The sequence below is a fragment of the Nicotiana tomentosiformis genome, chromosome 8, assembly GCF_000390325.3.
Source record: "Nicotiana tomentosiformis chromosome 8, ASM39032v3, whole genome shotgun sequence".
NCBI lineage: Eukaryota > Viridiplantae > Streptophyta > Magnoliopsida > Solanales > Solanaceae > Nicotiana > Nicotiana tomentosiformis.
This window is the reverse complement of record NC_090819.1, coordinates 2,898,594-2,922,943: the sequence shown is the minus strand read 5'-3', so window position 1 is coordinate 2,922,943 and position 24,350 is coordinate 2,898,594. Positions and strand designations below refer to the sequence as shown.

The following is a 24,350-nucleotide window of genomic DNA, read 5'->3' as shown; positions in this document are numbered from 1 at the left end:
TGCCGCAAACAGAAATAATACCTGTAATCACAACATCTGAGACCTCTATATCCGGTATGGCCGGAAAAGCATAGAACTGAGCTGGAGCGCCAACTGGTTGGCCTCCGCCTGGCTGAACTCCACCTCTAGGATGACCCCTACCCACCTATCCTCCACCTCTTGGTGGTCGGAATACTGGTGGAGCAACTGGTGCGGTAATCATAGGCTGCTGACCCTGTTGCACCGGCCTACCCTGGAGCCTGGGGCAGAATCTCCGTATGTGACTGGGATCCCCACACTCGTAACAACTCTTCGATACAATGGGATGCTAACTAAGAATATGGCCCTGGTGACCTGAATACCCACTGGAAGAACCTTGAATAGCTGGTGGGCGATAAGAACTCTCTAGTATAGCTCGCACTAGAGCACCCCGAGGAGGCGGTGATGCTGGATATGGGGGCCTGCTAGATTGCCCTCTCACTAACTGACCTCTTCCCCAGATGGAGCACCTCTAAACTCTCCCGAATACCTAAATCGCTTATCTCTAGTAACCTGCTCTCGGCTACGCTGACGCACACATTCAATCCTTCGAGCTATCTCCACGACTAGCTCATAAGAAGTGCCCATCTCAACCTCTCGAGCCATAGTGGCATGAATGCCAGTATGTAAACCCGCAACAAACCTCCACACTCTTTCCGCCTCAGTAGGGAGTATCATAAGTGCATGGCGAGATAACTCAGAGAACCTTACCTCATAATCGGTCACTAACATCTGACACTGCTAGAGCTGCTCAAACTAAAACTGTAACTCTTCCCTCTGGGAGGGTGGAATATACTTGTCCAGGAAGATACGGGTGAATCTGTCCCAAGTCATGGGAGGAGAATCTGCTGGTCTGCCAAGAACATAAGACTTCCACCATCTACGGGCCCTTCCCTCTAGCTGAAAAGTAGCAAAGTCAACCCCATGAGACTCCAATATCCTCATGTTGTACAGTCTATCCTTGCATCGATCAATGAAATCCTGGGGATACTCATGTCGCTCACCCCCAAAGACATGAGGATATAGTCTAGTCCATTTGTCCAATAGTTTCTGCGGATCAGCGGCTGCAGCTGGCCTGGGTTCAGGTGTAGCTGCTGCTACTGACTGGGCTCCACCCACGGGTAGTGCACCCTGGGTCTGATATACAATAACCGCCTGCCCATGAGCCTGCACGTTAGGGGTCTGTGCCCTCCCCCCCCCCGCCCCGCCTAAGATGTGGCTGGGTCTACCGAAAATAAACTTGCCTGAGTCATAGTGTCCATGAACCTCATCATACAACCCATGACATCCTGAAATCCCGGTACAGATGTGAAATCCACCGGAGCTGGCTCTGCCACAGGCACCTCACCATGTTCCTCAATAATGGGATTCTCTATTGGACCCACTGGCAGCATAACTGGAACAATCCTGGGATGTCCTCGCCCCTTATCACGAGCTGGAGCCCTCCCTCGGCCTCTGCCTCGGCCTCTCACAACTGGGGAGTAGCTCTTCCTTGGAATGGAACCTCATTAGAGCGCGTTCTCACCATATGTGAGAGAATAAGAGAAAGATATTTAAGACTACATCAATTTCACGATGGAATATGAAGAAAGGTAGTTTTCTAACACCCTATAGCCTCTCGACAATAAGTACAGACGTCTCCGCACCGATCCGTAAGACGCTATTAGGTCTGCTCATAACTTGTGAGACCTACGTGAACCTAGTGCTCTGATACCATGTTGTCACGACCCAATTTCACCTATAGGTCGTGATGGTACCCAACACTACAGCTAGGCAAGCTAACTATTAACTTAAACCCATATTCAATTCTTTAAAAATTAACCGAGTAATTAAACTCTTCTTACTTGCAAGAATTTAATAAATTAAAATAACCAAGAACATAATTTAAATCCAACTATTCTACCAATGTGTGTGCCAAGACCCGGTGTCACAAGTGTATGAGCATCTAGTAGATTATACAAAAATTATAAAGAATGTCTGAAGTAAAATAGACAGAATAAAACTCCCAGAAGAGGCACTAGTTACTGCAGAACGGCTCAGAAAGTAGCTCACCACTAAGCCTCTGGATAATACGGGTACACACCGATAGGTCCAACAATAGCATCTGCCTCAGGTCCTGCACAAAAAGTGCAGCAAGTGTAGCATGAGTACGTAAACAACGTGTACCTAGTAAGTATCAAGCCTAATCTCGAAGAGGTAGAGACGAGATGACCGACTTTGACACTCACTATGGGTCGATAATAATAATTGAAATAAAACTAGAATATCTAAATCAACATGATTCACAGAGTTAATAATGATTTATTTAACCAACAGAAAATATTAAATTCCTTCAAATGCAATAATTTCCAAACTATTAATTAAATTCACAAACTGCAATTGAAATGCCAAGGTATCGTATAATTATTATTATTCGGTACGATTTCTGGTTAGGTCGTACGACCCAATCCAGAGTATCGTGTACACTGCCGAGGGACATGCGGCGCGATCCATAGATGCATCTATACAGTCGAGGCATTCGGCCCGCTCCACAAGAAAGGAGGACATTTTCTTATGTACCTCAGGAAGGAGAGTATATTTATTGTAGGTAAATTCGAGAGGATGAACAATTCTTGTAACAATTAATTAATTAAAACAGAAAATTAAGTATATAAGATTTTCATCTTTTACTATCTATCCCTAACAATTCACAATATATTTCAAATAATTTAATTAAATACAGGATATAATTTATACACATAATTCATGCTTTGAGTTCTAAACTACTCGGACTTTAGCATAAATAGTAGTTACGTACGGACTCTCGGCACCTCGTGTGTACGTAGCCCCCGCAATTAACAATAATTATCAATTTAATCACCTATGGGGTAAATTCCCCCTCACAAGATTAGACAAGAGACTTACCTTGTCTCAAAGTCCACTTTCTGATTACCACATCACGTTAAATTCTCAATTCGATGACGAAAAATCTGAAACTATTCAAATGTTATACAAAATATTTAATACATGTTTAATAATTCGAATTTAGGATATTAAATAAATTACCCAATCCAAAATGGTAAATTTTTTAAAATTCATACCGGGCCCACGTGCCCGGATTCTGGAAATTTTCGGATGAAAACGTTACCCATAATCTCAAGAACTTAAATATATAATTTCTATCCAATTCCATAACCATTTTCGTGGTTAAAATCTCATTTTTATAAAAATCTAGGTTTTTCATCTTAACCTTTCATTTCTAAGATTTACAAGTTATAATCTATCCATAATCTATGTATTTAGCTCAAAGTATGTAGAATTAACTTACCTCTAAGTTGTTAGTTGAAATCCCCTCTCAAAAGCTCTGAAATCACCCAAAAACGGAGGGAAAATAAACAAAAATGGACTGAGTTTTCATCCGTTTTAAGGTTCTGTCCAAGCAGGTTTTTCGCACCTGCAAAGGAGTGACCGCACATGCGGCTTCGAACCTGTGGAAGTTCCTCGCAGGTGAGAGTTTCACTCGCTTGGACCAGCTTCGCATCTGCGCGTTCGCAGGTGCGCCAAAAGTTTCGCACCTGCGGTGGTAGACTTGCTCCTCAACTTCGCACCTGCGACTGACCATGCACAGGTGGGATCATACCAGAAGCTCGAAGCTTCAGCTCTTCTTCAAAATTCTAAAATTGATCTGAGCCTCATCCGGTTAACACTCGGGGGGCCCCGGGCCCCGCCTGAACATACCAACACGTTTGAAATCATAAAACAGACTCGCTCGAACTCTCAGAACGTGTAAAACAACATCAAATCTAAGAATCATACCCCAAACCAAATTGATTCAACTTAGAAATTTCAAATTCTTCAAACTTACTCTGAATGCGCCGAAATATACTTATACTACTCGGAATGACACAAATTTTGCGGTTAAGTCTTAAATCACTATATGAAGCTATTCTCAAACTCGGAATTTCAAACGGACCTCGATTACTCCAAAACCTATTCCAAACCAAATTTAAAGAACTTTACACCTTCAAATAGTTGAGTTTTACTATTAAGCGCTAAAACGCTCTCGGGTTATCAAAAATATGATTCGAACATATGCCCAAGTCCGAAATCATCATACGAACCTATTGGAACCGTAAATTCCCGAGTCCGAGGTCGTTTTCTAAAAATGTTGACCGAAGTCAAACTTGACCTTTTAAAGCCAAATTAAAGAACCAATTGTTCCAATTTCAACCCGATCACTTTCAAATTCTGAACCAACCATCCCCGCAAGTCATAAATTATTAAAAAAAATATTCAAGAAGTTTTATTTAGGGGAACAGGGTTCTAAAAGTCAAAATGACCGGTTGGGTCATTACATTCTCCACCTCTTAAACAAACGTTCGGCCTCGAACGGTTTTAGAATTGTACCTGGAGTGCCGAATAAGTGTGGATATCTGCTCCATACTCTCCGCATTTCTACTCAAGGCGTCTGCAACCACATTTGCTTTGCCCGGATGATACAAGATAGTAATATCATAATCTTTTAGTAACTCAAGACATCTGTGCTGTCTCAAATTTAGATCCCTCTGCTTGAACAAATGCTGCAAACTATGATGATCAGTGTAAACTTCACAATGCTGCAAAGCCATCTGCGCTGTCGCATCTGCGCACCATGCCTTGCACCTGCACGTTCGCAGGTTCGCCAAAAGTTCCGCACCTGCAGTGGCAGACTTGCTCCTCAACTTCGCACCTGTGGCTGGTGACTCGCACCTGCGGCTGACCATGCACAGGTGCGATCATACCAGAAGCTGGAAGCTTCAGCTCTTCTTCAAAATTCCAAAATTTATCTGAGCCTCGTTCAGTTAACACTCGGGCCCCCTGGGGCCCCGCTTGAACATACCAACAGGTTTGAAATCATAAAACGGACTCGCTCGAACTCTAGGAATGTGTAAAACAACATCAAATCTAAGAATCATATCCCAAACCAAATTGATTAAACTTAAAAATTTCAAAATTTTCAAACTTACTCCGAATGCTCCGAAATATACTTATACTACTCGGAATGACACCAAATTTTGCGTGCAAGTCTTAAATCACTATACAGAGCTATTCCCAAATTCGAAATTTCAAACGAACCTCAATTACTTCAAAACTTATTCCAAATCAAATTTAAAGAACTTTAAACCTTCAAATAGTTGATTTTTACTATTAAGCGCTAAAACGCTCGCGGATTATCCAAAACACTATTCGAACATACGCCCAAGTCCGAAATCATCATACGAACCTATTGGAACCGTCAAATCCTAATTCCAAGATAGTTTTCTAAAAATGTTGACCGAAATCAAACTTAGCCTTTTAAAGCCAAACTAAGAAATTAATTATTCCGATTTCAACCCGATCACTCCCAAATTCTGAACCAACCATTCCCGCAAGTCATAAATTATTAAAAGCACATTCGAAAAATTTTATTTTGGGGAATGAGGTTCTAAAAATCAAAATGACCGGTTGGATCATTATAGTTAAAGTAAAAGTTTATTCCAAAATAAACCTATGGAATTTTCCATTGAAGAAACGTATATACCATTCCTAATGGGATACGTGCGCCGTCGTCAGCTTGTCCTTTATGGACGTGCAATTAAATTCCAAATTGGATTGGATTGGATTATGAGAATTAACAAATATTTTATATTAAAAAATATCAATCTCATTCTTAATGAGTTTGACAAGTGAGGGTTGCTTAGTTGGTAAAACATCTTCACCCACGACTGTTTCACGCTCGAGGAAAAGTGTGGAAACACTATAGATCCTCCTTATTTGGAAGGAATTTTCAAAAAAAAAAAAAAAACTAATCTCACATCCATTTTTGGACTTTGTTGTCCGTCCAATTCTAAATTGGATTTCCAAATAAGTTTTTAATAATATATTATATGCATACCTTATATAAATAAATATTAATTATATGTATATATATCACATATATATTTCAACCAAGATATAATTTAATTTTCTATTTCAAATAGAAAACTTTAGTTTGTTCACAATATTAATTATACCCTTTGTACTAGCAAAGAACATAATAATATTTTATTTAGACTAATAATTTAATTTATTTGACTAATCAAATTCTTTAATTTAATTATCAAACAATAAAATAATTAATCTTTTAGCAAAGATCAGAACACTCGTTAGTGTGCGACCCCATGGGTTCAATACTAAGCCGATAGTAAATTGATCATATCAATACACTAATCAAGGGTGGTATCTAGCAACACTCCTTAACGACCGGATATCATGAAGTATATAATTTACTCTCAAGAACCTGTAGAAGAATAATGTAGTATTTCCTTCTGTTCTTATAACTCTGGGTCACGCTATGATATGGTTCAACTGTCAAATCCTAATAGGCAACCAACTATGTGTTCATGTCAAATATAATCGACTATTAAATGACCTAAAAAACTCTTTTCTTCTTTCATTCAATTGCCCTTGCCAAGGTCTTACTTTGATCGTTTATAATTCATGACAACATGTAGTTTAAACTCATTATCAAGAATCGACAGATTCCATCTTGATCAATCACTAATTCTACAAGCATTTAATCATACCCAATATCCTTTCAACTATCGACCTAGGGCCATAGGTGTCTAGTATCAAAACATAATAAATAACTTGTCAATTACTATGACGATCTCAGGTCAAAGGAAACTCATACATCACATTCCTCAATAGAATATCCTATTGACAGTTTATGATAATTCTAACAATTAGGAATTATCTAATGAGTCGGTTCAATGATCATATCTCTTTATGCATCATTTATCTATGTGATTTAGTTAATGAGATCAACTAATCTTTATCCCATAAAGACGATCACATAAATATTGACCTAACGTGATTATTAATATCCAAATTAATAATCCTACGATCAAGAACAAATTTAGATTAAATTATAAGAAACTTCACTCTCATTATCATGATCTCCATCATAATGTCAAGTCTCAAAATTTAATCAAGGATCTTGTCAAGTTATTCAAACAATTAATAATAACTATGATAAAAGAATATCAGATGCCATATATTTCTATATGAAATAACGTTCACAAAAATATGTTCAAATCATCAATCATAAGATTGGATTTAGGGCATATCTACTATATCCCTAACAAAAAGGTTATAATGTAATTAACAAGGAAAAACGTTCTGCTCCTAGATTATTCAGATCAAGTTATTAAGAAGGAAAAAAGTTATGGTCCCAGTTTATTCAGATATCTTAACCAAAGTGCAAACATATAATATTACATAACAGAAACTATGTATGAACCAAAAACTACAACAATGTTAACTGTATAAACAACTATTGGTACTCCACTAATATTTTCTTATTCCTGCGCTTGTCCGTCAAAACAAGATTTGACCCCATATTGCGATCGAGGTGAAGTGAAGACGGAATTTCAGCAGCGAAAAGACGCTGATTATCACTCAAATTGCTTCTTTATACTTCGAAAGTGTAGTGTTGTTGGGCGGTAAGGGCGTGATACACGTGCAGCCTTGTAATATGATCCTTGTTACAATAAAAATATTTCATCAGAAGTTCTGTCAAAATATAACACATTTCTTAATTTCTTACTTTGGTGGGGTAAGGGGTTTATATTCTTACACGTACAGTTTTGCTATGGCTATTATTTCAGCATCCCCAATTTGGTGGCAGCCACTAATTACATTCAAATGATGCTGAGAGCAACCTTCAGTAATAGCCACAAGTGCTTTATTCCCTACGTTGGTAATCAAATAGAGATTAATAACTTATTTGAGCCAAAATATCAGTAATCAGGTAGCTAATGTCGTCATAGAGTTTAAATCTCAAAGATTAAACTTCAAAATATCGTATTCTAAAGTTCGAAAACTGTGTCTAGAAGTTCGAATCTTATGTACTGAATTTTAAATTAGTAATTCGGAAATTCAGGACACTTTGTCCTGAATTTCAAATTAGCAGCTCAAAAATTCAGGATACTTAGTCCTGAAGTTTGGGTGAATTGGTTAATCTTTAAATACATTATAAATTGTGAATATATTTTAAATAACATGATTAAAAGTGGCTATTGCTACACTTCGCAATCTAGGAAAGGAAAAAAAAAAGGCCCAACACGGTTCGATCAGAATCCGACCCAGTAAAGTAGTTAGAGGTCATGAGCTGGGCTGGACCCATCTCTTCTTCACATATTCATGTGAAAATAGCACGAGCTAGCCAGTTTTTGGATTGATAATTGAAAAATAGTCAGCGTTTGCAAAGTCATTGAAAAATAGCCACTATTTTGCTACAACACGGAAAGTTCCAGCATAATATACTGGAGATTGGTGCACTTGTGTATGAACTTCCAGCATAATGGAAGTTCATACACAAGTGCACCAATCTCCAGCATTATGTTGGAATTCCAACACACGGAAAGTTTCAGCATAATATATTGGAGATTGGTGCACTTGTGTATGAACTTCCAGCATATTATGCTGGAACTCCAACACACGGAAAGTTCTAGCATAATATACTGAAGATTGGAGCACCTGTGTATGAACTTCCAACATATTATGCTGGACCAGTATATTATACTGAAACTTTTCGTTTAGACTTATCATTACATGAAAAGTGGCTAAATGTCGATTACTTTTGAAACTGTGACAAAATTTTCAATTACCAAATCTGGCTATTTTTTAATTTCACCCATATTCACCAACTCGGCCCAGACCGTTAATAAAGTGGACGGATAATGACCCGGTCCAAGCCCGCGTACAATCGCTCTATATATACCCTACAAACCCTCCTAAAAGCCCTCTCGCTCTGTTTGGTCTTCATCTCTTTCTCTGCTAATAGTTGTTAATATTATTAATGGATTCTCAACCTGTTGAGCCAGTCAGCTACATCTGCGGAGGTAACCTCACCTATTCATTGCCTAATTTTTCATATTTGCCGTGTTTGGTTTTGGTTTAACGAGCTTTATTATTGGATTTTGCAGATTGTGGACAGGAGAATACCCTAAAGCCCGGTGATGTGATACAGTGCCGTGAATGTGGTTATCGTATTCTCTACAAGAAACGAACCCGCAGAAGTATTTAATTCTCTCTCTCTCTCTCTCTCTCTAACGTTTTTTTACCCTTTAATCTAGTTTTTAAATTTTGTGTTAATTAGTAATCACTCGATTTAGGGATTCGTTCGCCTTAGATTGAGATCATTGATTTTAGGATTCATCATGAAGGTGCCAAGTTTTACGCTAGCTACCACCCTACTACAACCATCCTTTATCCGAGCTTGAGACTGGCAATCTGATCTACTTTTTAAATTTTATGTGTTAATTAGTAGTCACTATATTTAGGGATTCGTTCGCCTTAGCTTGAAATCATTGATTTTAGGATTCATCATGAAAGTGTCAAGTTTTACGCTAGCTACCAACCTACTACAACCATCCTTTATCCGAGCTTGAGACCGGCGATCTGAGCAAGCTCACACACACCAACCTTAACTTGTTTAGGATTGAGGCATACTAGTAGTTGTTTTCCTTAATGACGTCGGTGTTCGTGCTAGTTTGCGTGCACCTCAATTAATTCTATTGAATGCCTCTACCTCCCACCAACACAGGTATTAGAGTTAATAACTCTGCCCACCAACACTTGGGCAGATTGGAAGAAATCGCCTAGTGTTGTTTGCCTCTGTTGGGATTTGGACCTGCCTCTTACTTCATGTTGTTATAATACTGAATTTAGGGATTCTATGCTTAAGACTTGAGTTGGCATAGATGTTTCACTTTCTTTGGAAGGAATTGACTAATCTAAATTCATGCCTATTTGTGAGGATTATAGGTTTTGGGAACCTTGTAGGGACAACCCCTTTTGATATTGTAGTGATTCAATTCCAGTAGGTAATTTTTCTTAGGAATATATTAGCAGCTTAAGGCTTGTGGATCCGTTCGTTCTAACATTGTTAGGCTATAGAATTGAGGCTCAAAGGGGTGTTGGATAAATTGGTGATCTTAGATAAATATGGAATTTGTAGAAAGTGCTGTAATTTTTATTTAAGTAATTTCAGGTGCTATTCATTTTTCAATTAATGGGCTGGCGGGGAATGGGAATGATGTGCCTCTATTGAGTTGTACAAATTTCATTTTAATGTTGAATTGTTGTGAAAGAGAACTCTCAGAAGAAGGTTAACAGTTTTAAAATTATGTGGTGATCATTATTTTGGTTTTATGATTATTTTTATTGTGTTTATTGAGTAATGCTTGCTAAATGGTAAAGACAACTGTGGAACTTGTCAACAATTAAATAGTATTTTAAGTTCCTTGCCTCACAAGTGTCTTTTAGTGTTATAGACTTATTCTCATGATTCATTGGTTGGCTAGTTGTGGTTGGCAGTCGACTGACAGGAAATAAAGTTAAATAGCAACAAAATTGTATTGGGTAAAACTGAATATGTTTGCAGATAACTGTAGCATGTTCTTGGTGAATTAGCCTTTTTTCTTTTTGAGCATTTTAGGTGAATTTCCAGTTGATATCTAGTATAAGACATGACTTGGTTCTTTAAACTGTATATACATGTGTTAAGCTGGCATTGACCATTGTTAATGTTCCACGTGTTGTCAGCAAATGGTGGAGTCTCTGTCCAAATGTTAAACTAATAAAGGTTGTTGCAGAGTCGAACCCCCACCTACTGCTCTTTCGAGGCAATAGATTTGGATTTAGTATTAAGTGTAAACATGTGTAATTTAAAATCGTTCAACTCTTCCTAAAGGTAGCAGGTGATCCCGCATCCACTGATGTGCTCCAAGTCCTCCACTGGATTGTGATTTGCAATTTCATTTTTTGGTTGATAGCAACTGTGATAGCCCGGAAGATCAGAAAGATAAATTTGGGAGTTCTAGTCCTAAGATGGTTTAATTGATGTGCTTATACATGCTTTTCTTGTTTGTAAATCTGGAGATTCTAAAGTTAAATGAACCATTATTCAGTACAAGGTTTCCAGGTCTTATTAACAGTGTTACAATAAATCAGGATGTAAATACTGTCTCGTCTGTACTAAGGCTATAGTGTTTTGGTGCAGTTGTGCAGTATGAAGCTCGGTGATGCTTGAAACCAATTCAGCGTCAATACGCAATTGATTAAGAAAGGCAGCGAGCCCTTTTCCTATGGAAGTACAAATTTAGCATGTAATAGCTATTAGCTACGGTGCTTTTCTCGTGTGGTCATTTTGTGTTGTTACCTTTCAGCGTGGGCTTTCTTTGTGGGCGCATTGGCAAGTTCAATGTAAACTCACTGTTGTGTCATGTGGAAAGCTCAAATTTAAAACAAGATCTTGTGCAACATTTGGTATATTAAAACCTTCGTAACTTTGTGTTTCCTTGTGAATGTGAATTTTCATTTTATTTGCATATTGGTTAGTTTGCTCTCAAGTAAGGTTTAGTATATGCTTTGTACTACTACTTTTCTTTAGTCCAAAATTAGTATGGAACTGCAGTTGCAACTTTGCTCATAGCCCTACTCAATCTTGATGCTGCCTAAGCTAACTGACTACTTCACTAAAGGTACATACATACATAGCAGAAGTTTCAGTAAAGATCTGTTTCATCTCTCCCTTTCTCTTGTCTTCCCTTTTTTCCTTCTTCCCATAAATAAATCCTCTCGTGAATTAGATATTATAGAGAATTTCTAGTGCCTTTTTATTTTATGTAATATTAGATTATGTGAGAATACATATAACTGATGCTTGTTTACTTGAAATTGAGACATAACGTGATATACATTATTTGCTAAGATAAAACTTGGTTGTAAATAGGTAGGTTTAAGGTCCATAGGTTATAGAATCTGATTTGAAATGTGCCGAGTTAATATAGTTTACCGCTTGGTAACAGCTAGCTTTTGGGGAGCGCCCATATGCAGTGATGCAGTAGCGGTAAAACTGTTTTCGTGTGACCTATGGGTTACGGGTTTGAGTAATGACATCACACCTCTTGGGGTGCGGCCCTTCTCTGATCTCTGCGTGAACGATACAAGGTTTAATAAGTCAGCAAATAGAGAGGATGACAAATGATATTGAATTGAAGCAACACGTTTAGGTCAATGTTTATTACATTCTGCAGTATAGATAGGGCAGTGCAACCAAAAATTAGAAAGTGCTCAGTTAGCTACCCATACAATGGATCCATCCAATATTCATCTCAATAAGTAGCTATTTCAATTCCTCCCTTGTTCTTATAGTCCCCAATTGATGCATCATATTTGCTGAAAAGTCTGTAAGATGAAATCCGAGAAATCCCTACATAACAAAGGCCTACAATAAATGTAATGGCCACAGATTCTGTTGCCTTTCTGCAGAAACCTCCGAATGAACCGCATGTTTCACTCCATGTAACAGCCGTATCGCCTTTATACGCCAAATAAACCACCTCAGTCGATGCAGCTCCAGCAGCCAATATTACGTATGTCAAGATCTACAAGTAAAATTGTTTTACACTGTCAGTATAGGAACGCTTTTTAAAACTTAAATAAGATCGACGTTTGTTGTACTTATAAATGGGAAAAGAACCTGTTCAAGGAGGAAGAATGTCCAGGCTTTAGGCATAGTTGTAGGACGAGGAACGGCTACTACTATAGCTGATAGAAGGGAATAAGCTGCACCAATTCCATTTGCATGTACAAGGTACTTGCAGCAGATTCAAAGATTTCACCCACATAGCTTCAGGGGTGGAGCTAGAGGCTTTAGTCGAACTCAGTAGCTTTTGTCCAAACTCTATATTTCTATTAAGAATTTCACTAAATATGTACAAAAATAAAATTCCGAACCCAGATATCATAGAATTTAGAACCCATAAAGTTCAAATCATGGCTCCTCCTCTGATAACATTATACAAGTTGGAAACCAACTATTGGTTCAATTTTAGCCAAATTTCAGACTTTTTTATAACAAGAAAGAATTTCCATTGGGATATATAGAACATGAAAAAAGGCTAATAGCCATCTCAAGAAAGTATATGAAAATTCAGAAGTAAGATGATTGTACATATACAGATGAGGAATAGATAATGTGCGTGTGTATACACTTGCAGTATAAAAATTTATTTACATGATTGTTGTAGTTTAACCTTTTATAGTTTATTTACTAATTTACCAAGTTCGCCGGTCTAATCATGCTATCATTAGTGGCGCAGTCAAGAATTTACTGAGGGGTGTTAAAATATAAAGAAATAAACACACGAATAAGCTAATTGGATTCCACATATAACATATATACATAAAAAAAAATTGATCTAGCTACACAACGTAATTTTCTAGTAAAACTAAGGTGACTACGATATTGCTTATCATGAAAGGGAGCCTTGGCGTAACTGGTAAAGTTGCTGACATATGACCAGGAGATCACGGGTTCGAGCCGTGGAAACAACCTCTTGCAAAAATGCAGGGTAAGACTGCGTACAATAGACCATTGTAGTCCAGTCCTTCCCCGCACCCTATGCATAGCGGGAGTTTAGTACACCAGGTTGCCCTGCATAAAACTTAAAATTATAGGGAAATAGTTACCTGAAGATTCCTAGATCAGAGTAAGAAAGGGAACCAAAGTCATTGGTTTGGGAGTTCTTGAGCATGATTACAAGAGCCACTACACATAGTGCCATGGGCAGCAGTCGCAGCATTGTCTCAGCTCTTTGCATGCTGCTATTGCTTCCATTTTCATCCTCTAGGCCTTGTGGTGACCTCATTAAAGTATCGAACTCGTAACTAATATTGTAGCTCCGCCCCTATCGACACTTAACCAAAGATAATGGCAATGGAGAAAGTGAGAGGGAGATATGCCCCTACTTATTAATAATGAGCTTAGATAAAAAGTTGGGTAATTTGGCATTTAATGCACATCAAAACTTGTCACACATTTCTATGCAACAAATTAAGGCAACCTCATCATTGGTATAACTATGCATTATGGAGAACATATATAGAAATCTTTTTTTTCATAATGACAACAATAAGAGCCAGTTTGCCCTTTAGATCCTCCAATTAATGCATTTATGGAGAACATTAAAGATATAAATCTTTGTTTCTTGGAGATATGGCAGAGAACTGCTATAATTTGCTGCAATCAGTAAATTTTCTCCTTGGGAAAGAATATGATAGAAAACAGGTGGAAATAAAACTGATATGAACTTGGTTTTCTAATAAAAAATTAGTATACTTCCTCAGTCATCCACTGTCATTTTGATTTTTTTGTGGTCACAATATTTGATTTTTTCAGTTATCAAGAAGAGTTAACTTCTTTTTTTTCAAAGTTACCCTTGGAGTAAAGAGTCTTGAAGCATATGTTATATTTCAGTGAACAAATTAAATAGATAGTAAGGGTTAATATGGTCAATTTTATTGTTAATTAATGCTAGAAGTTGGATTCCTTATTATGTGTAAAAATAGCCAAAAAAAAAAAGAAGAGAAATAAAGTAGGCTAGAGAAAGTATGTCATACCCCTAAGCTTTATCCCAATTTCTATTGACAAATGAGCAGGCGAATCTAGGATTTCTTGAATATGGATGCACCATTAAAAAGAATAGGAAAAAAAAATATTAAGTGGAAATCGATCCCTCTCCCTCAGGATAAATAATTCAATATTCAACCAAGTGCACCATTCAATCTTTTTGGAGCATGGGTGTCAACAAATTATATTAGATTTTTTTTTAAAAATTACGTACATAAAAAACTTAGGTTGACGGTGAGACTTCACGTACCCATGATTGGGGCTATAAATCCTCCCCGAAATCTGAATATAAGGTAATTAAGCTCAAATTTAGTTTCATAATAGAGGCCAACGGCTTTGATCCCGTGGTAAAATTACAACGCGTGATATACAGGTTAAATATAAGTTGCGGGTTCGAGATGTGATAAGACATAAATCTAATATTGTATTTAAGTAAAAAGGGATAGAGGGGAGACTCGTTAGCCACTGAGTTTCGAACCTCACACTATCCGTCGTTAATTTTACAGCGATCAAAATGAAACAAGCCCGTTCTCTCTTCTTCTCCAAAACCAAAACCAAAACCCTATTCGCTTGTCTCCATTTCCTCCGCTTTTTGTGTTGTTCAGAAGTGAATCGACGGCCGCCGTCACTGCCGCAATTGGAACCCTCAAACGACGCCGACTTGATTTCCCAAGTGCTCGTCCAACACCGCAATCCATTTCACGCCATGGAATCTTCTCTTCAGCTCCACGGAATTTCTCTCACCCCTTTCCTTGTCCATCAAACCCTTCTTCGCCTAAAAAACTCTTCCAAAATTGCCCTCTCCTTTTTCCAGTATTCCCAGTCACATCCCAGTTACTCCCTCGACTCCAACACTTTGAATCTCCTCATCGACATTCTATGCAAAGTCCACCAGTTCGATGTTGCGTGGCAGATTATTATCCTAATGGAACAGAAATGCATTAAACCCAACTTCACTACTTTCTATTTGTTGATCCGTAGGCTTATTTCTGCTGGTTTGACCCGTCAAGCCATTCGGGCATTCAGTGAAATGCATATATTTATGGATGAAGAAAGTGAAGAGCAAGTGTGGAAGTCGTATTTTTGTTATCTTCTTGATACTCTTTGTAAATATGGATATGTTAAAGTGGCTACTCAAGTGTTCAATAAGGAGAAGTGGAGATTGGAGCTCAATTGTAAGATTTATACCATTCTCATATATGGTTGGTGTAAGGTGAAGAATATAGATATGGCTAGGAGGTTTCTAGAAGAGATGTTGGAGAAGGGAATTCATCCGAACGTGGTGAGTTACAATGTGTTGTTGAATGGGATTTGCAGGAGAGCGAGTTTGCATCCTGAGGGAAGATTTGAGCAGGTAATTAGGGAAGCAGAGAAGGTGTTTGATGAAATGACTGAACGAGGTGTGGAACCGGATGTGACCAGCTATTCTGTACTCCTTCATGTCTATAGCCGGGCTCATAAGCCGGAGTTATTACTTGATAAATTAAGGATTATGAGACGCAAAGGGATATGCCCGAATATTGTGACATATAGCTCAGTCATCAAGTGCCTCTGCTCTTGTGGTAGGATTGAAGATGCTGAGCTTTTACTCGAGCAAATGGTTTCTAATGGAGTGACTCCCACATCCGCAACTTACAATTGCTTCTTTAAAGAGTACAAAGGGAGGAAGGATGTCGATGGTGCATTGAGGTTGTACGAGAAAATGAAGCAGGGTTCCCTCTGCCCACCTAACGTGAGTACGTATAATATATTGTTAGGGATGCTATTGAAATTGGGTCGAATAGGGCTGGCCAGAGATATTTGGGAAGATATGAAGGCGTCTGGAGCAGGGCCTGATTTAGATTCATATACATTGTTGGTTCATGGATTTTGCGAGAAACAAAAATGGAAAACGGCCTGTGAATTCTTTATGGAAATGATAGAAAAAGGATTTTTGCCGCACAAGGTGACCTTTGAGACACTTTATAGAGGCTTAATACAATCCAATATGTTGAGAACCTGGAGAAGGTTAAAGAAAAGGCTTGACGAGGAAACAATAACTTTTGGTTCAGAATTCGAAAATTATCACCTCAAGCCTTATAGAAGGTGATCTGATCAAGTCTTGAAAGGGCTGATGTCAAGCTAAAGAGCTAACTGGTTTTTAGGAGGGGTTTAATTGATGAAGAAGAAGGGGGTCCAATCGAAGAAGACATTAATCTATCAGCCCCCCCCCCCCCCCCCCCAAACACTCACAAGATAGCCAAAGCAACACTTGTGTATTCATGCCTACTCCAGGACTGCAAAACAGTCAAGGTTCATTTACAGACTTTGAGAACCCCAACTCTGAGCATGAAGCAGACCCTGATTTAAGGCCCAAGGTTATATATCTCATTAACACTTACTAGACTCCAAAAGAGGCAGCAAAAACTTATACCAACTGGGACCAGGCAAATTAGCTTCAGAGGTGACCATACAGGAATTAGTATTCCAACAAATCTTCCATATACACCAGACAACTTAATTTGGAAGGGCAAAGCTGCTATGACTACAAATCAGTTGGAAGTTGAACGTCAAAAAAGGATTGGAAAGTTGAAGCCAATGAAGGGACATTTTCAGTAGTTTATTAATTTTTGGACAATAGTCTTGTTTTGGTTGGTTAATTTGGTGATGTAATTACTGCTTATGACAGTACATTTTTATTGTTCTTAACTTGGCGATGTGATTACGGCTTATGACCGTACTCTTTTATTGTTTTAAGCTGAGATCTTCAATTATTTTAGCAGTTTCTACCTTGGTTCTTGACTATTTTTGCAGTCATACTCCAGTTTTCCTTTTAATATGATCTTTGCAGCTCTTTTTTTTTGGTCCTTTTTTTCTTTGCTTTGTGTAAGATTATGCAAATCTTTTTTGTTGTTATCTACGTCTAAAAGAGTTGTATGACAAAAAGAGTTGTAATAGCTGCACGGATTACAGTTGGTATAGCTCTTGTGCAAGTTTAATCATTTGCTTCTTAGCAAAGAGATGAAAATATCAAGGTTCATTAAGTCTGAAAAATAAAAGCACTGAAGATAGAAAAGCATATCCATTACAGTGTTAAGATTTCATCATGTTAAGATGGTAGAAAAGCATATTCATTACAAATAGACAACTTAATGTTTCATACACAAGATACAAAATTACGTAAACAAACGATTCTCTTCAACTAATATTACAAAGACGTGAGAATTCATAAAATGAGGGCTTTTTACGTTAGGTTGTATTTTTAAGTGGGGTGAAAATTGGGTCGGACGGTGGATTTTTTAAAACGGATCGGGTAAAAAAAGAAATTGGTAGTTTTAACCTGGTGCTGCCATGTGACACTCCATCCAAATAAGAGTATTTTTGTTCCAAAGTATGACGACAAGAGTATAGATAACCTTGTTCCAAAGTATGACGACAGGGGTATAGATAACCCAATAGTATAATGAGGGATATTCTTAGACCATTTTCGAAAGTACAGGGGTATATTTGGCCCTTTGCCGTTGTTTAAATTGAGTAATTCAACTGTGGAAAATAATGAGTATTATTTTTTAAAGATTTTATTTGAGTAAGTAAGCTCGTGAACATGGACATTGAAAGAAAGGAGGAGGAGAAAACTTCTTAATTACATTAATTTACCCGAGGCCTGTTCGCAGCCTAATCCCATAAATATATAGACACTGCTGAACTAAATTTGTAAAAGAGACAAAACATTTTTGCAATTTACAAGGATAAGGAGACTTCTTCTTTTTTTTTTTTTTTTTTTTTTTTGTGGTTGAGAAAAGGCTTTTCTTAAGTCAATAGCTACTAGCCACAAATTCAATCTGAAAGAAAAAGAAGGGATAACAAACTGCAAAAGGAAAGGAAAGGAAAAAAAGAGAAAATATGGCACTGAAACTTCACCACTGCCATTTACAACACTTAACTTCAACACCACCTAAATTCACTTCTGCTTCGCTTTTACTACTAAATTTTCAGACACTATCTGCTTCTAAGGTAAATGGAAGCATAACAAGGGTAAAAAGTCAAAGAATATCATCAAGACCAAGTAAAAGAAGGCATATATTATCAGCTTCACTTTCACCTCTTGATTTGACAGAAGAAAATATCAATCAAGTCTTAGAAGATGCTAAGGCTGAGGTAAATTATTAATTTTTCTCTCCTTTTTTAAAAAAAAAAAAATCTTGCGTACTCCTCCACCTATTTCACCGGCTACGTACTACCTCCAACGAGACAAAGGCGGACCTATATGCAGGAGGGGTCATCGGACCCGATAATGTCGGCAAAAATTCTAAATATATATGTGCATATATATTGGAAACGGTTATATATTTTGCCTGGAATCCTTAAGATCAAAAGCCTGATAGGGTACTGGTTGAGCAGTCCGCTCATGTGCCCCGTTACTTTGAAATCCTAGTTTCGCCTCTGCACGAAGACATGTAACAAATAACTCTGTCCATCAAAACTTAGACAGATAGAAATAAATCACTTAAATTTTTTCGTCATTACAATATTTAGATCCTGATCTGCTATGGTTTTCACCTACTTTATTCATTGACTGTTTGGGCCACAGTTTGGATGATATATCATTAGTTTTCTTTGAATATTGAACTGGATATATAAGATTCATTTCTTGGGTCCGGTTTTATTAATCTTCTTTACTTGTATTTATTTGTTCCTTTTTTTTGGGTTCTGCAGTTGGCACAACTTTTTGATACTTCAGTTGGGATAACAGGTGATTTCTCATCAAAGGAATAATTGAATTTAAATTAGTCTCCCTTTTTGTATTAACAAGAGGAAATAAAATGTACAGGGAAAGCAGAACTAGCAGAAGTGGATGGACCTTATGTGAAGCTTAGACTAAGTGGCAAGTTTTGGCATAAACGTTCTACTGTTGTAGCAAGACTTGGCAATTACTTGAAGCAAAGAATTCCAGTGAGCATTTAATGGAATGTCAAAAATTATCAGTGTTAATTTCCTCAACTAGTGGTGTTTAGGTCTTTCATATTTGTGATCAACCTTTTTGGTAGTAACCTATTTTATTCATTGATTTTTTTTTTCTCTCAGGAAATATTAGAGGTGGATATAGAAGATGAGAAACAGTTGGATGATAGCCCTGCAAACTTTTGAACCTATAGAGTTGAAGAGAGGCCTTTAAGTTCGTTCAAAGGCACTAGGGACGAGCTAGTACAGACAGTTTCATGATTCCAAATGTTTGCTCATATCAATTGTCCAAAACTTCATCAACCGGTCTGAGGGATGATGAAGGCGAGCACTAGTTTTGTAGGATAATAGCCTCTATCTTTATTAGCAGGATGCTTTTGCCCATTCAAGGGCGAAAGATACTAATACTTGAGAACAATTTCCCAAGCATTACTTCTTTATTTTTTGAAATCAAACATTTATTTCGTGGTGTTTTTTAAGAAATTTCAAGATTAAGATCTTCAGCTTGATGGATTCATATTTAAGATTACAGAACAAAAGGGACAATCCGGTGCACAAAGCATCCTGCATTCACGCGGGAATCGGGAAAGAGTCGCATCCCTAGGGGTGTGATGTAGACAGCCTATCCTAATGCAGTTTTAAGAAATATAGATGATGGACAATGGGGACAATATTACACCCCAAACTGGGAAGAGCTGAAATGTTTGATGAATAAATAAGTCAAGGAAGTTCCCTTCATGATTATACAATTTGACTGAAGCTATATTTATAAAATCTCATATTCTTAACTATGCTGACAGCCTAGAGCTTGTTTACATCACAAGAGCTCACCACAATCACCACTCTCTTTGTGGTAAATGACAATATTAAAGCTAATCTTATACGGCAAACTTAAGTGGTTCTACCATTTTATTGAAGTAGAGCAAGTGAAGCAAAAACAAACAAAAGTAAGAAATTTCAGGAAAAATTACAAATATGTACTCCATATTCTCACTGCATTATTCAGCAACCAGAACAAGACTATGATCCAACCCTGCAACAGCTTGAATTACTTCACAACCTTCCAAATATTCAACCAACATAGGTTCCACTTCATCGGCAGAGCTGCCCAACCCAAGCCTTCCATTCTTCCCGCAGCCCCAAGCCCAAACCTCTTTCTTAGCTGTGAGAGCAAGGGAATGTGCACGTCCTCCTGACACAGAAATAGGCGTCTCGCCAGCCAGCCCCTCTACAACCTTAGGAATGTCCTCTGGACCTTCTCTCCCGAGTTGAGAACTTCGATTCCATCCCCAAGATACAACACTTGTTGCATCTTCTATTGCTTCTGATGAAGCACCATGACAAACTGCCAAAGAATGCCCTAAACCTGAAGCTATAGAGAGAGGACGGAATTGTATATCAACTGGTTGCATCCCCAAGTCTTTATTGAGTCTTCCTAACTGGCCATAAATATTGCTTCCACCACTAAATAATGCCCCATCACCTAAAATTAGAAAATAAAAATCACCATCACCACATATTCATGCACATTTCAAGTATATAGACATCAAATAATGTGACTTACAGCAAAGGACTAAAGAGTGGTCGAGTCCGCAAGCCACATCTGCAACTTTTAACCCATGTAACTCCTCAACTGAACCGGGCTCCCAAATTATAGGCATGTCCTTTTCCTTCTCCATGGCTTCCATGACTGACTTCTCAGCAGCTTCAATTGCAGAAGATTCTTCTCCTGAACTTAGTTTAGTACTGTTTGATTCCAGTGGAGAGATCTCCAACTCTCTTCCTATATTGCCAATTCTACCATCTGAATAATATCCCCAGCCAAACAAATTCCCATTTTTAGCCAATGCAAGAGCATGCCCCCAGCCTAATGAGACCTGCCAACACCAAACAAATTGAAAACAAGCCTAAACCTACAAAAAATAACTTTTAAGCATTTGAATAATATTCGCCGTCTACTTGGTTATTATTGTTGCACATCATATCATTATGTGTTTCCAGTTTAACTTTTTCCACCTATCTTTTTGACAAGTAGAACTTCTTCTACCTTAAGCATGATTGAATGACCACCTTAACGATCTCTTCTCCAGAAAGTGTTTCAACTTTGGAAGGTAAGGCAGCGTTCGTGATTCCTTTACCAAGACCAAGCTGTCCGCGCTTGGAACTTCCCCAAACCCACAGAGACCCATCGCCCCCAATGGCAGCAGAAATGGCACCTGATGCGAATGCAGCTTGAACTCTTACTTTATTTAATCCTTCTACTATTTTTGGTTCGCTCCATGATTCTCTGTACAAGATTGGGAAACAGGATTTCCATGTTAGCGATACAAACACCCAATAACTCCCCACTCTCACACGGCACTAAGTAAAAGGAGAAAAATATAGAAGACGAAAATAGGATAGAGGGGGAAACATGAGTTTCTTCAGGAATACACAAAGTATGCTATTAGAGAAAAAATCAATCATCTGCCTACCTCACATAGAACAAAGAGGGGCTTAGTTTTTTGTCATCAGAACCGAGATAACTAACAGAGTCAAGAAAGCAAATTCTACAACATTTTTAATTCAGAAAAATGAAAAGAACGAAACTTTTTCATGGACATTCATATGACAAACAAATAGAGATAAGCCAGGATACTATAAGAACTCTAGCACAACTCAATCTAAAGGAAGAAAGAAAAAAACATTTAAGAGTAATAAACTCTATTTTTGGTGCAGTGACGATATTTTATTCTCGTATCATGGAATTTCTTTTACAGGTACGATGACCTTAGGGGTCGTTTGATACAACGGTGGGATAAACAAGGATATCCCATGGTATTAGCTATCCCACCTTCTATATGGGATGCTAATTCCATCATTTTAGTGTAAAACTTATCCAGGGATTAACTAATACCTATAACCAAACATGGGATAAATACAATCCCAAATTCTATCCCGGGATAATTATCCTCATCCCTTGTACCAAACGACCCCTTAAGGAATAAGCTGTTGTTTGGTTAACCAAAAAACTTGTCCATTGCTGTTACTATTCTTTGTTGCCAAAGTTCTAAAGAATTTAGTGGTTTCCATACATCAGACTGTCAGGATCATCATTTTGGCACACTATGATTCTTGGATATTAGTCATTTGATTGTAATGAATTTTTCACACTATAAGTGTAAATTAACATGTTATAGCATGTTAGTTACCATTTATTTTAGGCTACCCATCAGTGGTATTAAATAGAATTAGCTACAAGTACCTTTTAAGTAACTGTAAATATTTTTTATACCGTCAGAGCATAAAAGATACCGAATTTTGAGCAAACTCCTTAATAAAGCTGAATAGATACAGAGGATATATGTATTCGACCAACTAATTTGATTGATTGATATAATCTTAAAAAAATCTCAACCTTGGAGAAAGAGGATCGCGGCCAAGCTGGCCTTCATTGTTACGACCCCAAGCCCAAACATGGCCCTCAGAAGTAACGGCGAGGGAGTGGAAGTGACCGGCGGCGATGGTAACAACATCGGGCGGAAGGCTTGGAATAGGAGTGGGCTCGTAAGCGTCGGAGCCCATACCAATGATGGACGACGGCAAGCCCAATGCCCCGTGGCTTCCATCACCGAAGCTCATTACCGTAGTTTTCCTACTAAAGCTGCTGCTCATCCACCGGCGGCAGAGATCACTCGCCGGAATTCTTCCGTGCTTCAGTAACTGTAACATCATTTGTATTTCGACCCGATTGTAAGTGGTCGTTGGATCCTTTTTGTGGTGTTCAGAGTAAACTTAAAACGGTTCGGATCTCTTTGAAGAATTGGAGGCAAGTGCACATATAGCCATTTTCGAAATTAGCCTAAAACTGAAATTTACGATGCACTGGCTAATTTCTAAATAGAAGCTTTTTAGATTTGGCTACCGGTTTCATCTTTACGAAGAATATTTCGAGCTATTTGCACAAATAGCCATTTTTTAAGGTTGCTCTTAAAATTTATGTCCACAAATTAAAAATTAGTGCAACTTTAGCTAAAAAGTAAACTTTAGGTCAAAGTACCATAGGTTAACTTCAGACAAGAAATCTCAAGTTTGAACTGTTACACCTGTGGTCTAAATCTCAATCTAGTACTTGTGTCAAATTTTAAATCAAAATTAAAAGAAGCAAATAACGACGACGATACAGGAAGAAAAGGAGAGGATGGAAGAAGAAGATGCAGAAATATAATAAGATGTAGGAAAAAGAAGAGGAGATAGGAAGTAGAAGCCGCATGTTGTGTAGCCAATGGTGGCTAGATTTACAACATATTTTTAAATTGTGGTAAATTTAAAATATATGCCACAAAGCGGCTACTTGATGTAAATAATTTGAGATTTTCTCCCTAAAAGGGCAGTCCGGTGCACTAAGCCCCCGCTATGCGTGTGGTCCGGGGAAGGGTCGGACCACAAGGGCCTATTGTATGTAACCTTACCCTGCATTTTTGCAAGAGCCTGTTTTCACGACTCGAACCCGTGTGCAGGCAGAAGAGGTTGTTTCCGATAGATCCTCGGCTCAAGCACTATAATTAATCTTTTAAATATTGAATTTAAAGTAGAGAAGAATAGATGCAAAGGATTCATAGTTTCATGCAATCAATCCTAAATTGGACTTGAAAGCTAGTTTATTGATATATAGTTTACTAAGGAAGAATCACTTAATTGGACAATAAATTTGAACTCGTAACACCGCATTATTTCTCGACCAATTTAGTTGATTCCTCGGAAATAATCTTGTCTTTCAAATATAGACTTTAACAGAGGATGAAAACTTTCAACATGAGGACCTAGCTTTTGAACCAGTGATGCAGATTATGGTGATTAAGAACGTGACGTTTAATCTTACATCTGACATGAAATTAAAGTCTGATCAATTAATAAGTGATTTACGTTTTACCTCATGAGTTAGCTTTTGAAA

At 37.8% G+C, this 24,350-nt stretch overlaps 5 protein-coding genes across 5 annotated transcripts; 3 read left to right on the top strand and 2 right to left on the bottom strand.

Moving 5' to 3' along the window:
• Positions 1-8,762: 8,762 nt before the first annotated feature.
• Positions 8,763-11,390, top strand: LOC104120059 (DNA-directed RNA polymerases II, IV and V subunit 12). Its single transcript, XM_018778993.3, has 3 exons — positions 8,763-8,900; positions 8,985-9,077; positions 11,063-11,390. The coding sequence occupies exons 1-3, from the start codon at positions 8,858-8,860 to the stop codon at positions 11,083-11,085; spliced, it is 159 nt and encodes a 52-aa protein (XP_018634509.1). The 5' UTR covers positions 8,763-8,857; the 3' UTR covers positions 11,086-11,390.
• Positions 11,391-11,872: 482 nt separating this feature from the next.
• Positions 11,873-13,799, bottom strand: LOC104120060 (CASP-like protein 2A1). Its single transcript, XM_070181897.1, has 4 exons — positions 13,537-13,799; position 13,466; positions 12,545-12,661; positions 11,873-12,449 (listed from the first exon to the last, which is right to left on the bottom strand). Exons 1-4 carry the CDS (start codon positions 13,713-13,715, stop codon positions 12,177-12,179), a joined length of 570 nt encoding a protein of 189 aa, XP_070037998.1. The 5' UTR covers positions 13,716-13,799; the 3' UTR covers positions 11,873-12,176.
• Positions 13,800-14,888: 1,089 nt separating this feature from the next.
• LOC104120058 (pentatricopeptide repeat-containing protein At2g13420, mitochondrial-like) lies at positions 14,889-17,257 on the top strand. The gene has a single exon (XM_009631734.4). The coding sequence runs from the start codon at positions 14,991-14,993 to the stop codon at positions 16,563-16,565; it is 1,575 nt and encodes a 524-aa protein (XP_009630029.1). The 5' UTR covers positions 14,889-14,990; the 3' UTR covers positions 16,566-17,257.
• Positions 17,258-18,307: 1,050 nt separating this feature from the next.
• LOC104109994 (uncharacterized) lies at positions 18,308-19,920 on the top strand. Its single transcript, XM_009619405.4, has 4 exons — positions 18,308-18,613; positions 19,172-19,208; positions 19,287-19,408; positions 19,541-19,920. The coding sequence occupies exons 1-4, from the start codon at positions 18,359-18,361 to the stop codon at positions 19,601-19,603; spliced, it is 477 nt and encodes a 158-aa protein (XP_009617700.1). The 5' UTR covers positions 18,308-18,358; the 3' UTR covers positions 19,604-19,920.
• Positions 19,921-20,090: 170 nt separating this feature from the next.
• On the bottom strand, positions 20,091-23,191 carry LOC104109993 (ultraviolet-B receptor UVR8). The gene is made up of 4 exons (XM_009619404.4): positions 22,815-23,191; positions 21,488-21,704; positions 20,982-21,294; positions 20,091-20,900 (listed from the first exon to the last, which is right to left on the bottom strand). Exons 1-4 carry the CDS (start codon positions 23,129-23,131, stop codon positions 20,416-20,418), a joined length of 1,332 nt encoding a protein of 443 aa, XP_009617699.1. The 5' UTR covers positions 23,132-23,191; the 3' UTR covers positions 20,091-20,415.
• Positions 23,192-24,350: the final 1,159 nt, after the last annotated feature.

Bases quoted from the DNA above. Each gene is read 5' to 3' on its own strand.
- LOC104109994 (XM_009619405.4), top strand. From the start codon at position 18,359: ATGGCACTGAAACTTCACCACTGCCATTTACAACACTTAACTTCAACA. The intron at 18,614-19,171 runs GTAAATTATTAA...TGGGTTCTGCAG, and splicing joins TAGAAGATGCTAAGGCTGAG to TTGGCACAACTTTTTGATAC. The intron at 19,409-19,540 runs GTGAGCATTTAA...TTTTTCTCTCAG, and splicing joins ACTTGAAGCAAAGAATTCCA to GAAATATTAGAGGTGGATAT.
- LOC104120058 (XM_009631734.4), top strand. From the start codon at position 14,991: ATGAAACAAGCCCGTTCTCTCTTCTTCTCCAAAACCAAAACCAAAACC.
- LOC104120059 (XM_018778993.3), top strand. From the start codon at position 8,858: ATGGATTCTCAACCTGTTGAGCCAGTCAGCTACATCTGCGGAG. The intron at 8,901-8,984 runs GTAACCTCACCT...TGGATTTTGCAG, and splicing joins AGTCAGCTACATCTGCGGAG to ATTGTGGACAGGAGAATACC. The intron at 9,078-11,062 runs GTATTTAATTCT...GTTTTGGTGCAG, and splicing joins CAAGAAACGAACCCGCAGAA to TTGTGCAGTATGAAGCTCGG.
- LOC104109993 (XM_009619404.4), bottom strand. From the start codon at position 23,131: ATGATGTTACAGTTACTGAAGCACGGAAGAATTCCGGCGAGTGATCTC. The intron at 21,705-22,814 runs GTTGAGATTTTT...AATCTTGTACAG, and splicing joins CGCGATCCTCTTTCTCCAAG to AGAATCATGGAGCGAACCAA. The intron at 20,901-20,981 runs GTAAGTCACATT...TTCTAATTTTAG, and splicing joins CCACTCTTTAGTCCTTTGCT to GTGATGGGGCATTATTTAGT.
- LOC104120060 (XM_070181897.1), bottom strand. From the start codon at position 13,715: ATGAGGTCACCACAAGGCCTAGAGGATGAAAATGGAAGCAATAGCAGC. The intron at 12,450-12,544 runs GTTCTTTTCCCA...TTTTACTTGTAG, and splicing joins CATTCTTCCTCCTTGAACAG to ATCTTGACATACGTAATATT.